At 38.5% G+C, this 14,168-nt stretch overlaps 1 protein-coding gene across 2 annotated transcripts in view; it reads right to left on the bottom strand.

The window, feature by feature from the left end:
* The window catches only part of clstn2 (calsyntenin 2), a 283,647-nt gene that overhangs the window by 163,893 nt on the left and 105,586 nt on the right, over positions 1–14,168 (bottom strand). Inside the window, exon 2 of one of the 2 annotated variants that reach the window (XM_023351906.1) lies at positions 6,221–6,343. In XM_023351906.1, coding sequence (XP_023207674.1) covers positions 6,221–6,343 — 123 coding nt within the window. Of the gene's footprint in view, positions 1–6,220; positions 6,411–14,168 lie in introns of those variants that run through there. The other variant, XM_023351905.1, reaches the window with a different exon arrangement.

The following is a 14,168-nucleotide window of genomic DNA, read 5'->3' as shown; positions in this document are numbered from 1 at the left end:
AAGCTTGAGAAAGAAACTTAACAAATAGATTTTAAAGGCGATTTTGAGTATTGTTGCACTAAACCATATTTTAATTTTAGGAAATACAGCTCTAGATTGTGACTAACAGCATTTCTAATTGTAGATGTATTGCCCCCAAATATATAATCAAGATTTAACCTTTAGAACCTCTTTTTTTCTTTTCTGAATAATCTTTATTTTGTGCTTTTGTATTTTGTGAGAGACAACATGTCACAACTCCCAGACAGGCCTATTTCACTCTCCTTTTGCCATTAATCCCACTTTGGTTCTACATCAACATATTGTGTGGAGCTCATTGACATTGTGTGAATGATACAGCATACTTTTTATAATTACCTTGACATGTCTCTCCCAATTACACAGTAACATCTATTTAATCACAGCAATATTATGATGCCCTGTGCTTACCTGTACTGAATATTTATATATATATAGTTAGAGACAGGAGATCATGACCAACAACTTGCTGGATTCTCCAAAGACAAGAGATAATTGATTTCTTTGTCTTCAGAGGCGCATTTTAGTAAAGCAGATAAGACTGAAATTAGAGACTGTTTTTTGTTTTCATATGCAATCTCACAAGAACAGCTCTGATTATTAAAAAAGCAAGGGACAGAATGCATCTCAGTATCCTATTTAGGATCATTTCTGGCATATTTACTAACATTGTGCCTTATATTGACCAAAGCCCAGTCCTAAAACTGTTGACCCCCTTGTTTAGAGTTCAGGGTTAGGTTTAGAGATAAAACTGTCTGGGTTAGGCATAAATTTAGTTACTGAAATGAATTTAAACTTTAAAACGGGTCAATTTGACCCGGAACATAACAGGAGGGTTTAGTCAATACAAAGTCTTAATATGGGTAGAAATACAAACTTGTGTGTGTGTGTGTGTGTGTGTGGGTGATTTGGGGACTTTGAATCTTTCCAAGCATTGCTGATAGAGCATAGAGTATGCAGTTTGTGGGTCAGTGGTGAGACATTTGCTTGCTTGTCCAAGCAAAAACCACAGGGCTCTGGGGACCGGTGAAACTGAGGGATTGACACATTAACAATAAGTTTCCCTGCAAGAAAATGAAAAGCTGTCAGTGTCAATAGGCATGTTGGCAATAGAATATTAGAAGTGACTGACAATCATTTGACCTGTGCCAAATACCAGCACTTAGCAAAACTCTTGCCGATTAACCTGGCAAACCCAGCACTTTTCAAGCTTTCTCTGAACAGTGACACTCCACAAATCATCTAAGCAAAACCAGTTCAAATCAATCAACTGCATGGTCGGTCTTGCATATTATCAAACTAAATAACTCAGAATATTTATATTTATAGATCTAAATGTACTTACAGCCAGAACGTACAGTAAAAATGCAGATCAAAACACCAAACGCATTATTAATCTTTCTAGAACATTGGATATTCAGCACTTCGACTAGCGTTTTTGTCCCTTGTACAAAACGTCTCATTACCTCGTTCTCCCCAACGCAAATGTTTTGTAATCAAGATTTTTTCCTATGTTTCCATATATTATTCAAATGAAAGCTATGTCTTTGGTAGATATGTCAGGGATATGAATAATTTGGTGCTGAGCTTTTCTTTAGAATCATCTTTCTTTGTATTTTTATGTGTCCTAGCATAGATTCATTACCATCTACTGGCTCATGTTCCATTTAAAATTTTGTGAATTTATCTATTCTATTCTAAATTTAGATTTTTAGGAAAAATGTAAACTTAAAAGTATCAAAATGAGTCTGAATGAGTCCTGCACTGACATGAGCTAATAGGCCACTCAGAGAAGAGACACAAAGAAATAAAGATTTCAATTTAGAAATGTGCTCAGAGACAAAGAAAATAATTTTGGAGACATGTCCTGTGGTGTTGTTAAGTTACAATTGAAGTGTTCAAACATAATATCTTGTTATATTTGGAGGAAAAGCTTGCAAGCCTGAGACAACCATCCCAAATGTAAAGGGGTGTAGATGCAAATAAGAATAATATTAATAATATTAATGGAAAGTCTTCTATTGCAAAAAACAAAACAAAGCAACAACAAAAAAAAACAATGTTGTAAAAACGATTTAAAACAATACTTTTGATGAAGAATGATCAGTAATAAAGCTTTGGGTCTGTTTAAAAAATGTCCAAGTAACTGACATTTATGGCATGGGAATTTGAAGATATATAAATACTCAGAATCATCCAGACAAACAGGTTTTATCTTATCTGCTGTTTACCAATAATAAAAATGTTTCTGTCAACCAAAGGTAATATCTTCTAGCAAATGGTAGTAACTCTTTCTGCCTACAAGTAAGGCAGAAAGAGTTGGGCATGCACCACTGACAACCGGCATGACATTTATTTAAGTCAGATCGAGCATGAAAACGAGAAGCTAAGACTGAATCACAGCATGAAGAGGGGACCGAGGTACTGAGATAATTGGTTGAGCTGAACTGATTCAGAGCCCATATTTTTGTTCAGTGCAGCCTTCCCTGACTTGTTTCTGCACATTATTACAGAGAGTGTTTGCCCGGTTCTTTTCACCTTTCAGAGGCTTCAGCATCACCCTCATGTACACTTGTCACTGAGGTGGAAAAAAGGTGCTTGTCAACTAATAAAATTATGAAAATCTTTAGTCTAGACAGAAGCTGTGAAGGGTTTCTGTTGCTTGTGAAAACCACAACCTAACTGAAAACAAGCTACTCTTTCAGTTTAACATAAAGAATATACATCCAATCTCTAAACTCTTGTTTTTTAAAGCTATTTACTTTTGTTTGTTAGTGCAAACTGACAGCACATTGTCAGACACAGACATGCATAAAAGAAGTCTTTAGAGCAGACAGGTGCCCTTCACTCTTCCTGAAGTCCTGAGGAGGTAATTCTGAAGGTGGAGAGTTGATTTGAGGCCATAGTCAAGGTGGGTGTCAGTTTTTGTCAAGTTTCAGACACAACTCTGCCACAATTTCTGTTGTTCCAGATCAGTGACTGCCCAGCAGCCCCAGAGAAATGTTGGACAGTTTCAGAGTGATGTAAAAGAAGAACAGGAAAACTCTGACTTAGTGGGATTTTCTCTCTGGATTAATCTGAACTGCCTGTTGATCTTACAGTCAATGTGTCTAAAGTTACAGGATTTTTTTTTTCAGAATAAATGCAGTGTCTCCCAAAAGCATTCATAAATTTTTTGATATGGCACATAATTACACACACCAGTGCATTTGATAAAGTCGTGACAGACCAAAAAAATAAAGTACCACAAGCAGTCATTGTGAGGTGAAATGAAAGTAATGCATAGTATTTAATATTTTTTACAAAGAAAATCCCCTTTATTTGGATACCTCTAAAAAGATGAGAGTGCAACCAACTGTCTTAAAGCTTGCAAATACAGCATGCCTGTGTATATCATTACTATTAATACACCTTTATGAGATTTGCCTGGAGCTCCTTAAAGCTCCAGATGTTGTTGGGTTGTGTTGCTTGACCCGCCTCTGCAGCATCACATTGACATTGGGGTAGCCCCCCAAGAAAGGAAGCTGTAAGTTTATTGGATTTTTGGGAGGAATGGTCTATTTTGAAAAAATAATTTAAAAAAAGCAAATATATTTGTAAAACATAAAACAAAACAAAAAAAAAACAGAGTAATTTTTCTGCTTTAAAATCTTTTGTAGTGGTCTATCACATAAAATTCCCCAAAAATCTCTGGGATTTGTGATTGTAAGGTCACAAAATTTGAGAGGTTGGAAGCAGTGTGAATACTTTTGTAAGACACAGATCAGCATAAAGCAGAGAAATGTGATTGACACACTATCTGGAATATTATACATTTTAATAGCTTACAGCATTAGGGAGAGCTTGAAAGCTTTTTATTTCCACCAATGATGCACGGCCCGGTGCTTCATACAAATTGTTATAAGTCCGGCTTTATATCTCCATGTTGGAGCATTACCCTAATAAAAATCTGTCTGACCTAATTAAAAAGGCTCAAATACTACCTGTACACAAAAACAGATGGACTTTATCCAGCTAATTACTGGGTAACTCTGTCCATCCAATTCAGAAATGTTTTAGCTCAAAAAAAAGCTGCAAAAGCAATATTGTTTGGGTTTCTTGGGGTTGCTGGGAAATATACAAAGAGGTAGGTGAAACATTTGGGAAGTTATTATGCGATGAAACCAAGAGAGTGGAAAGAGATATACCTAATTACCATAGCAAGAAAGAAAGAAGAGAGACTCAGTGCTAAGCAACAGGTAACCCTGGTCTGTGCCTATTAATATTTCAGTGATGTATCTCTCCCGGTGCTTTCACTTTGGAATTCCAGGAATGTCTATATGCAAAGCATGATCTGAGTGTGTTGTGTAGGAAAATGCTTGTGTGAAGCCATGCATGCAGGTGCACGTACCATCTCCATGTGTAGCCATCAGTCTATTGAGAGCTAGAGGGCATGTACTGGTCAGCCAGCTACTCCCACCGACCTCATCATTCTCTCTCTTTCTCCCTGTGGGGTGCCTATGCCAGCAAGCCCCTCCGGCAACAATGCACACACAATCACACTCACATACATATGTATATGCATGTGCACATTTGTAACCAATGCTAAACATGTTCTCACAAGCATGCACACATTCACATTTGCGTGCGCAGTGCACGCTCTCCTCCACTTCAACCATTAATCCGTCCTTCCAGCCAGCTAAGCTTGAGGGTCTCTGTGAGTGGGCAGCAGCCCCCTGCCGTGGCCCTGGCCACATTAGCGGCTTGGCGGGAGAAGGGAACGACTGGGCAAGCCAGTAGCCTCCAGCAGGCGTCCCCCCGCAAATTTGGCACCCTTTAGATGAGCTGGAATGGCCACAAAGTGAGAAGAATCTAATCCGGTTATACAAGGGTTTTTTTTCCCCTCACAGCTTCCTCAGTCACCAGAGGGGCTTATATGGGCAACATTACATAGGAAAAAAAACAAAAAAAAAACAGAGTCCTCAATGTGGTGTTTACTCAGAACTATTGGATTAAAACAAGGGCGTAGGTTTGGTCTAAGTTTTGGTGGGACCTTACAACTTACTGACCAACCCCCCCCCCCGCGCACCGACCATTTTTGACCAGTGGGGGGCAACACATTGGCTTAATAACCCCTCCCCCCAACCATAACTTGATAATACATCTTGTGTATATTCAGCAGATCAGTTCGAGAACACTTTACTTTTTCCTTTTCAAAATTCAGCAGCGTAACCTGGTTTGTATTCACACTAGCTTAACTTAATTTAAGACTAACACTTCAAATGCCATATTTACTGAGATAATTTCACAGTATATCTAACACCTCACCTGGAGCCCTGAAGCTCCAGCCACCTCTCCATCGTTCTGCTCTGCCCCTTGCTCTGCTGTCTGAGCATCCTATGTGAAAAAGTATTGCATAATTAACAGACCTATTCTACCTCACATTCAGTGCTGACCGTACTAAACACCGGACTTTACAACAAATGCGTTGCGTGATAGATATCTAACTTATGGGTCCCCTCACTGTACTTACAGCCGAGGTAGCGAAATAACTTCTAATGTCTGTCGTCCTTTTCTTTTTTGGTAGCGACATGGTCTCGGAGACTCATAATAAATGTCAAACTCAGAAGGAGACGCGTTCACTTTCAGCACCATGGACCAAGCTTCCGTTCCGCGTGTGGCCAGCTGGCCGCCGCCTGTTGCAGCTAATCAAAGAACGTAGACCCACGTTCTTTGAGCCAAAAGCGGCATGGGTCGTCATAGTTCATAACAGCGAATTTTAAAATGAATGCTACCACTGCGTAGTATATTGAAATATTAAACTAATCAGTGTAGATTTTCGTTTATTTATTTTGTTTTTGTTAAAAAATAATTTTTTTTTTTTTTTATTAATATGGCAAAAATTGGTTGGGACTATTTTATATCCCTTGAATATTGGTCGTGACATGTCAAGACCGTCCATACCCAAACCTACGCCCATGGATTAAAATTAAATCAGTACAGTCCAGTGTAAAACAAACAAAAAGTATATGAGGATGCAACGTATCTATTCAGGCTGATTCAGGGATATCACAAGACAGCTTCATGTGGCTTTTATCTCTGGTGTAAATAAATCCTGCAGCGATGCTTCGGTGTGAGGATTAATTTTTCAGTCATTGTTGACTGGCCTCTAATGGAGACCAGTTAGTCCATGTTACCGAGTGGATGGTGAAATGTAGCCTACCTGCATAAGGGATGGGGGCATCTTTATCCAGGGCAACCAGTGGAGGGTCCAACAGAACAACATCAGTGTTTTCAGTTATCACTCCATGGTATGATGTCTCTATCCAGGGCTTGTGTTTGTTCACTGTGGACACAGAAAGCAACAAATGAGCCTTAAGAAAACACACCTTAACACAGATCAATAGTTTCATTGCACTCAACTTATCTCAGCTTCTTTGACCTTAGAAAGACATAATTTTTTGTCTCTCTTTAGTGCTCCTTAGCTGTTTTAAATGAAAATTTTGTAATATTTCAAAGTAATTAATTCCAGAGTTGAAGGACATAAAGTAGTATAAATACTAAAAGGCTTAGGACATTTTATCAGTCTTTGGAGTGTGAGGTGTTGTACAAACAGTAGCCACTTCTCCACCATCTTTCATTCAATGCAGAAAGAAACATAAAGAGAACAAACAGGGAATATTTTCACTTCTATGATGTTATTATACTTGACCAGAAAAGAAGAAATAGAAAAAACAAATTGCAGCAAATTGTTTGACTCTGTAAATGTCAGGTGAGTTGAAGGATCAGAAATGACAAGGCAAAGCTGTAATTTTGGTTCCCCTGAGATTCAGGACTAAAGCACAAAAACAATAATTACTCCCCATTCAACAGGAAAAAATAAGAAGTGGACTCTCTCTAGGTTTAAATCAAGCAGCAATTGTTACAGACCACTTCAGCTATGCCCTGGATGTCAGTAAAATCAATGGAAGTGCTAAAATGTGCGGTTTCGAATAATTTAGAAGAACAAAAGTCACAAAATATCCTTCACTTGCAAAGTCATCAAAAAAAATAAATAAACAAAATAAACTACTTTCATAAATCCATTTTTGTTAAGCCAGCTAGGTCCTCCGAATACAGGTTTAAAGTTCAGTTCCTACCAGTGGTGTTTCTGCAGGAGCTTAAAGATGAGGTCTTTGTTTGTAAAGATTATCCCCAACACAGGTGTGCTGAGTTGCCTTATAGGCTCCTGAAGGCCTGAGTGAGAGAGACGGGTGTGCTTGATTTTCTGTGAGCCACGTGCCAGCTGGGTGGAGATGGTATTGCACTCACACAACTACACCATTTGCTGTTTTAACTTGACACCTCCCACTTGAGCTCCTGGTTTTTTGAACCCAAGGAGGTCACGCCTCTCTCTCTTCACCAGATCTTGTCCCAGCAGGGTTTTCTTGTTCTTCTATTGGCAATAACACAACAATGCGCCTTACATCTCTGTGAAGTATTGTTGAGGGTATCTTCATTTGAAGTTCCTTCCTCGTCCTCCTCGTTTGTTCTCCAGCTCTCACAAGTGGTACAGGGTAACTTGGATAAGTTCGTACATCTACATCTCTTACAGTCCCTTTTCCGTCACTGTTTACACTGATCACTCTGCCAAGTTTGTACTGACTTCTCAAAGCATTTTGGTCTGCAAGCCAAATAATGTCTCCGACAGCAACATTTCGCTTCTTTGAATGCCATTTACTTCTGACAAACAAATTTGGTCCAGCTAGTTGACTCCATTTTCTCCAGAATCTGTCCACTTCTGTTTGAATGAACTTTAATCTCTTGAGTGGATAACTTTTAAAGTCAAATCCACAGTTATCACTTTTTAGATCAGTTCTGCCAAGCAGCAGAGAGTTTGGCGTGATGTAGCTTATGCAATCTTCTCGACTTTGAGTTCTTGCATCTATTGGTCTTTCATTAGCCAGATTAGCTGCCATATACAGGAATGTTTGAAATTCACTCCATGTAAAAACTCCATCTGATCCTAGATTGTGCAATGCTTGCTTGACTATCTTTACAGCTGCTTCTGCTGCCCCATTCCTATGGGGGGAGTCTGCAGGGTGTATTTTCCAGCTCCATTCAGTTCCATGTTCCAAAGCTTCAATGTTGAATTTGCTCTTTGTTCAGTTGGTCCAAAAACAGATAAAGATCAGCCAGGACAGGTTTAGCTCCAATAAAGTTTTTTCCGCCATCTGACCATAACTTCCTTGGATGTCCTCATAAGGCTGTAAATCTTTGGTATGCTAACAAAAAGCCTTCACTTGACTGATCGCTTACAAGATCTGTGTGAATAGCTCTAGATGACATGCAACAGAAGATGATGCCCCACACTTTCAGTTGAACTCTTTTCCGGGCCTCATCCCTCACTTCATAAGGTCCAAATAGATCAATAGTAGTAAACTCAAATGGTCTGGCAGGCAGTGTTCGTTCTGGTGGAAGATCACCCATTATCTGTTCACATCTTTTTGCCCTGATTTTCCGGCACGTCACACAGTTATCCACAACTTTTTTAGCCAATCTTCTGCCTCTCACCACCCATGCTTTTTTCCTCATCTGCAGTAATGTTCCAGCAATGCCTTCATGATTTACTTCATGGGCTTCAAGAGCAACCAATATGGATACCCATGAGTCATATGGTAAAATGGGAACAGCTCTTTTGTCTTCATTAAAGCCACGTGCCAGCTGGGTGGAGATGGTATTGCACTCACACAACTACACCATTTGCTGTTTTAACTTGACAGTATAAAACCCATCTTAGATTTAATAGACATTAGTTAGCAAGTCAGAACCTTGTACAAATAGGAAAATATTAGGTAAGGGGTTAACAAAAAAATATGATGGTAGTATAACTGGTTTCCAAAAATTTTAATTGGTCACAAGATTATTTTCAATGAACCCAAAGCAGAGCTGTTTGACAATGATGTATTGTGCCATAAGTGTAAACCAAACACATAATATTATTACACACAAGTCAAGCATGGTAGTGGATGGCTCATGATTTGAACTTTGCTTAAGCTGGTTTTACCATCCGAAGATGGTAAATTCAAGCTATCCATAAAATCAACAATTCTAGATGCACATTTCCCAACAGCAAAGGCTTAGCTGAAAGTGGTTCATGAAAAATAAAATGATCCCAAGCACAGAAGCAAAACTACAACAAAATGGCTGCAAAAGAACAAAGGTGCTGCAATGGAATTGTTAAAGTCCAGACCTCAGTCAAATTAAAATGCTACAGTAAAACCTCAGGAGAACTGTGTAAAAACATATATCAGCAACTCTCAATGAGTTAAGGCAATATTGATTATATTATAATATTGATACCATGATTGATTAAGATTTCTTCCACAGTTATGTGAGAGGCTGTGGAAGTCAGAAAGTAAAAGAAAAACCTACTTTTAAGGGTTAGATTATTAATTTTAGTTTTTCCAAAGATTGCATTGACAATAAATGAAACTTTCACCAATGACAATAGTAATCACAAAAAGCTGATAAGCCTGTGAGTTACTGATGTCAACTGAATGTTTTCTGTGTAACCCAGTAACTGATAGCGCTGCTTACACAAATGATCTTATATCCATTGTAAGCACAATAGATCACCACTCTGTAGACTTTAGAAAGATGTTTTAATGACAGTGATTTCATGACATTTCATGAAATGTGTTTCTCAGGGAAACCTGAGAAACACATTTTCTCACATGAACACCGGAAGACTCCATATTCATGAGGGACAGCCAAGAAAGCGTGACTAACAGCACTGATACAGTCAGAGGAGATCATTCACTAGAATATTAGGAAGTGATTAATATTCATTAGTTTGATAAAACAGTGAGGATAATCATGAGTTTTGAGTGTGTAATGATGGGAAATATCTTGGTGATAAAGTTACCAAGACAGCAAAACATGCTGTCTCAAAAGACAGCATGTTTTGTTTGATACTAAACAGGATGGATGTTTTTATGTTTACACAACGAACCTTATAGTCTGAATGCTTTAGCTGAAATTAAGGCTGTATTTTCACAGCAGATCTTAATGCTCAAATCTGCCTTCTAGTTAAATCCGACTTTTTTTGCATGATTGTTATTACCACCAGTTAAATATGACCAAAGACTTCTGTGTGAGTGGTTAACAATCCTAAAGAAAATTGCATGCATTGAAGAGCACTGTTGATATTACACAGCATCACACTGTTTATTGACGTTAGAATGGGTGCCGACGTCTATGGATCAGGTTAAAGTTTTTCAGTATTGTCACAAGATCATAACAACCCAAAGAAGCTAACTAAAATAAAGTACAAATTAAAATAATGTCCTTTAGTGGAGAATTGACTTTTTATTATAAAAGTCTGTTTTGATGTGTAGTCAGAGCCAGGATGGTTGGGATTGTGATGTGTCGCACTGTAAGTTAATAATTTTCATACCACTGTTTAAGTCAGGATTTACAGTGTCTGCCTCCTGCTACCATATACATACCACATATGTATCCGAATCACTACCACATTTGAAGGTGGCACAAATGAGAATTTTTATGGAGGTGAAAAGATCGGGATTAAGATCAAAATTGGGCAATTCAGACTGTCGTGAAAAAGTCGGATATAGGTCACATATGGGCAAAAAAGACGCTTTGAGTTACATTTGCCTGCTGTGTGAACATAGCCTGGTGAACCTGTGTACACTGTAGCCCCAGCTTTTACAATATTCTGTGGCTGTCGCTCACCTTCTTCAGAAATCACAATGTAGTCCATTCAGAGTTTTCTGTAGCTGTAATAACTACTTATTTGGCATTTATTTAATCTCAAGCCTGGACAACATGGTTACAATTATAGTGTTTCCATCCACACAAGTGCTCCTCACCGGCTATTTTCTCTTTTCAGGATTGTTCCTGAAATAAAATAAGGATAAGATTAAGTTAAGGCGAGGAATGTAAATACCACATCAGTCTGTCTAACAAACAACATGCCACATACAAAATTCTTGAATCTGAATTTCAGAAAGTTGGCTTTATTATGAATAATGCATTTGTTCTGATGTGATTGGCAACAACCTAAGAAAGTGGCCATTGAGTGTTGATCAAAATACAAAAAAATTTGAAAAAGCCCATTGTGAACTGAAATTCTCATTTGTGACAATAGCAAAGTTCCACTAAATCTGAAAAACACACCATGAGACTGAGCACTATTAGTACTTTGGAGTCATGAGGACTGAAGAGCCTTTTCAGCATAGTCAGCCAAGGATTCCTGCTGGCCTTGTAATCTGTGATGCTTAATGTGCCTCTCATTCTCTCTACTTAGCTGTGTCAGACAGACTTGAAGGTTGTGTTCTGAATTATGAAATAAATTCTGAAAGCAATTCCACCTTCAATACAACAAAGAATATCTGAAGACCTGCTTTCTTAGATGTCATAAGAGAAAGATCACCAACAGAAAACTCAACATCACTAATTAGCACCCCTTTTGCGAGGCCATCAGTCAGCATGACCAAGCTGCTTTCAACTGCAAGCTAATCACAACTTAAAGCCTTGCTGTTCTCTATGTGTGTGGGATAAAATGGTTTTCGTCAGGAGTGATGAGAGCAATAAAGCAGTCTGCCTCCGGTAATTGCCACGGCATCAAGATGAGGTCCCACCCACATGTGAACCCTACCCCTACACCCACAGCTCAACCAGTCACCGGGAAGACATACGTAGTGGAACCTCGAGAACAGAATTGGGTTCATGCACTGACAGCCGGAGACCTGGCCCTGAGTCATTACGGAAAAATGGATGATCTGTTCTTTCGTCTTAGAATAATGTCTGGCCGTTGGAGGTCGAGGAGGCAAGAATGAGAGGGTGGGATGATGGGTGGAGACCATCAGTTGCCGAGATTCCCAGTGGAAGCGTCGCTGCAACTTTTCACGTTTGAACCCGAAGCTAATGCCCTGACATTAAGTGATTAGCTACATGGAAAACTATGGCAACTTGAATCAAAACTGAACTTGATAAATCCTCTAATCAATACCAAAGTAACATCACTCTCTGCTGTTAAACTCAAAGGAACTCCACTTCTCAGCTTTGCTTTCTTTGCTAAATGTCTTTAGCACACTAAATGTAAAGTAAACATTTACAATGTGGTAAATATTTGGACTCTACATTCCAGGCTGAAATGAACTGATAAAAACATTTTCATTTTCTTATCTGTTTTTTATTTTTCTCTTCTGACAATTGTTTCTCACATGATTAAAATAAAGATTTTATCATTTTATAGTTGCTCTTTACATGTTTTGATTTATACCTGTGATGCTCATCTATTGTTTTACCTTCAAGAAAGACTCTAATGGAATGAATGCTTAAAAGAAAAACTCAGTCCAAGACAAGTGACCCCAATTTCAAAAAGTACACAACCTGTACAGCTGCTAAAAGCAGTCAGTAAATGGCATGCGATAACCTACGAATGGAGGGAGGTCAATTCGCTGCCGTCTTGAGAAACCTCACATCTGTCTGGGTGAATGTGGCCTGCTAAGGTGTTAAACGATTTTTGCATGTTCATGCCAGAACTTGAATTAAACATAAAATTGTGTGCAACAAGTCGGGGGGATGGGAGCATGGGGTTAAATATACTGAATTAAGTTGCTGTGTTAGCGCATAGTTAAAGCTTCCTTGCCAACATTTTCTAGTTTTTTTCACATTACAACCATAAATGTCCACGTGTTTTACTAGACTATTATGTGCCAGGCTCCCAAAAGTAATGCGTGTTTTTAAAATCAAAGTAATAATAATAATAATAATAATAATAATAATAATAATAATAATAATAATAATAATAATAATAATATATTCTTTTTTTTTTAAATACTAAAAACTTCTTTTCACTATTACAGTTAGAAGTTGCACTAGATTTAATTTATGGGTGTAGGAGCAAAACATGGGAATAGAAATGTACACCACAATTTCTTCATATTTTAATTTGTAAGTGTTTTAGAACCACATATAATTTCATTCCACTTCACAATTCTTATCTCCTCGTTAGTATAGTGGTGAGTATCCCTGCCTGTCACGCGGGAGACCGGGGTTCAATTCCCCGATGGGGAGTGAAGTTTGTTTCAGGTCCCTCTTGAAAATGAGATCTAGATCTCAATGGGGTTTACCTGATTAAATAAAGGAATATACACTACTTCATGTTGGTCTTTTATATAATAATCCAAATAAAATGAATTAAATTTTGGGATTGTAACTTCATAATCTATTCATATATTCAGAGGGTATGAATTATTTTACAAGGCTCTGTTGAGCTGAGCCAGTACTGAAATACCATGACTTTCATATTTAAAGAATTCCTGGATATTCCTAGGTAATTGTCTTAATTTTCAGAATAAAGATGCTGCGTTTCCAACTCTAACTGTTCCATATTATCCAACATGTGGCTGCCAAATTAATAAATTGCATCATTCATGCATTTTAGTATCTGCCTATTTTTGCATTTTCACAAACGAGCAGAGTCACAAGCCAGAGAATAATTTCTGTGCCTCAAATCACATTAATCACAGGAATATAGTTATTACCCCCTGTCCAGGCTAATATAATCAGTTTGTGTGACAGCTGAAAAGAGAATTCTGGAGCTGCGATGCCCTTTACAGCAAGCTGCAGGTCAGTGGGCCTATCCCCCGCCATTTCATTGCCAATTAAGCTGAGAGGCGTGGATTTGACTTGAGGTTCTGAGCATGGCAGAGGCGCTATAACGGTGGATTAATCTCTGACCAGGCGACAATGTGCCACCGTGGCGGTGCTGGTGAGAGCCACCTCTAACCAGGCTAATGCTGCAATATGAACAGACCTCCGGAGGGGATACAGGGAGGAAGAGAAACAGTTGTAATTAAAAAGAAGTCTGTAGGAAATTAAACTCTGATTGATAAGGTCAAGAAAAAGGGGCTGCGATGAATACATCAGCATAATGAAAAGTAAATGTAGCAGAGACAGCTAGGCATTACTGCTAGCAGCACGCAATTACAGCCAAACTGGAAGCTGGGAGCTCATCACAGCTCAAAGTTCCACAGAGACGTTCGTCAGTGGGTAACTGCGAATCAACCAGAAACATCTCGCTCTGCCCTGTACTAGGGGGGTGGGCTCGTCTCTGCTTTTGCTTTGCTCTCCACCACTCCATCATTGCACTGATCCCTGTC

This window comes from Xiphophorus maculatus, chromosome 18 (genome assembly GCF_002775205.1).
Source record: "Xiphophorus maculatus strain JP 163 A chromosome 18, X_maculatus-5.0-male, whole genome shotgun sequence".
In the NCBI taxonomy this organism is placed as follows: Eukaryota; Metazoa; Chordata; class Actinopteri; order Cyprinodontiformes; family Poeciliidae; genus Xiphophorus; species Xiphophorus maculatus.
The sequence above is the reverse complement of the archived record's forward strand: the minus strand, read 5'-3'. Positions and strand labels throughout refer to the sequence as shown.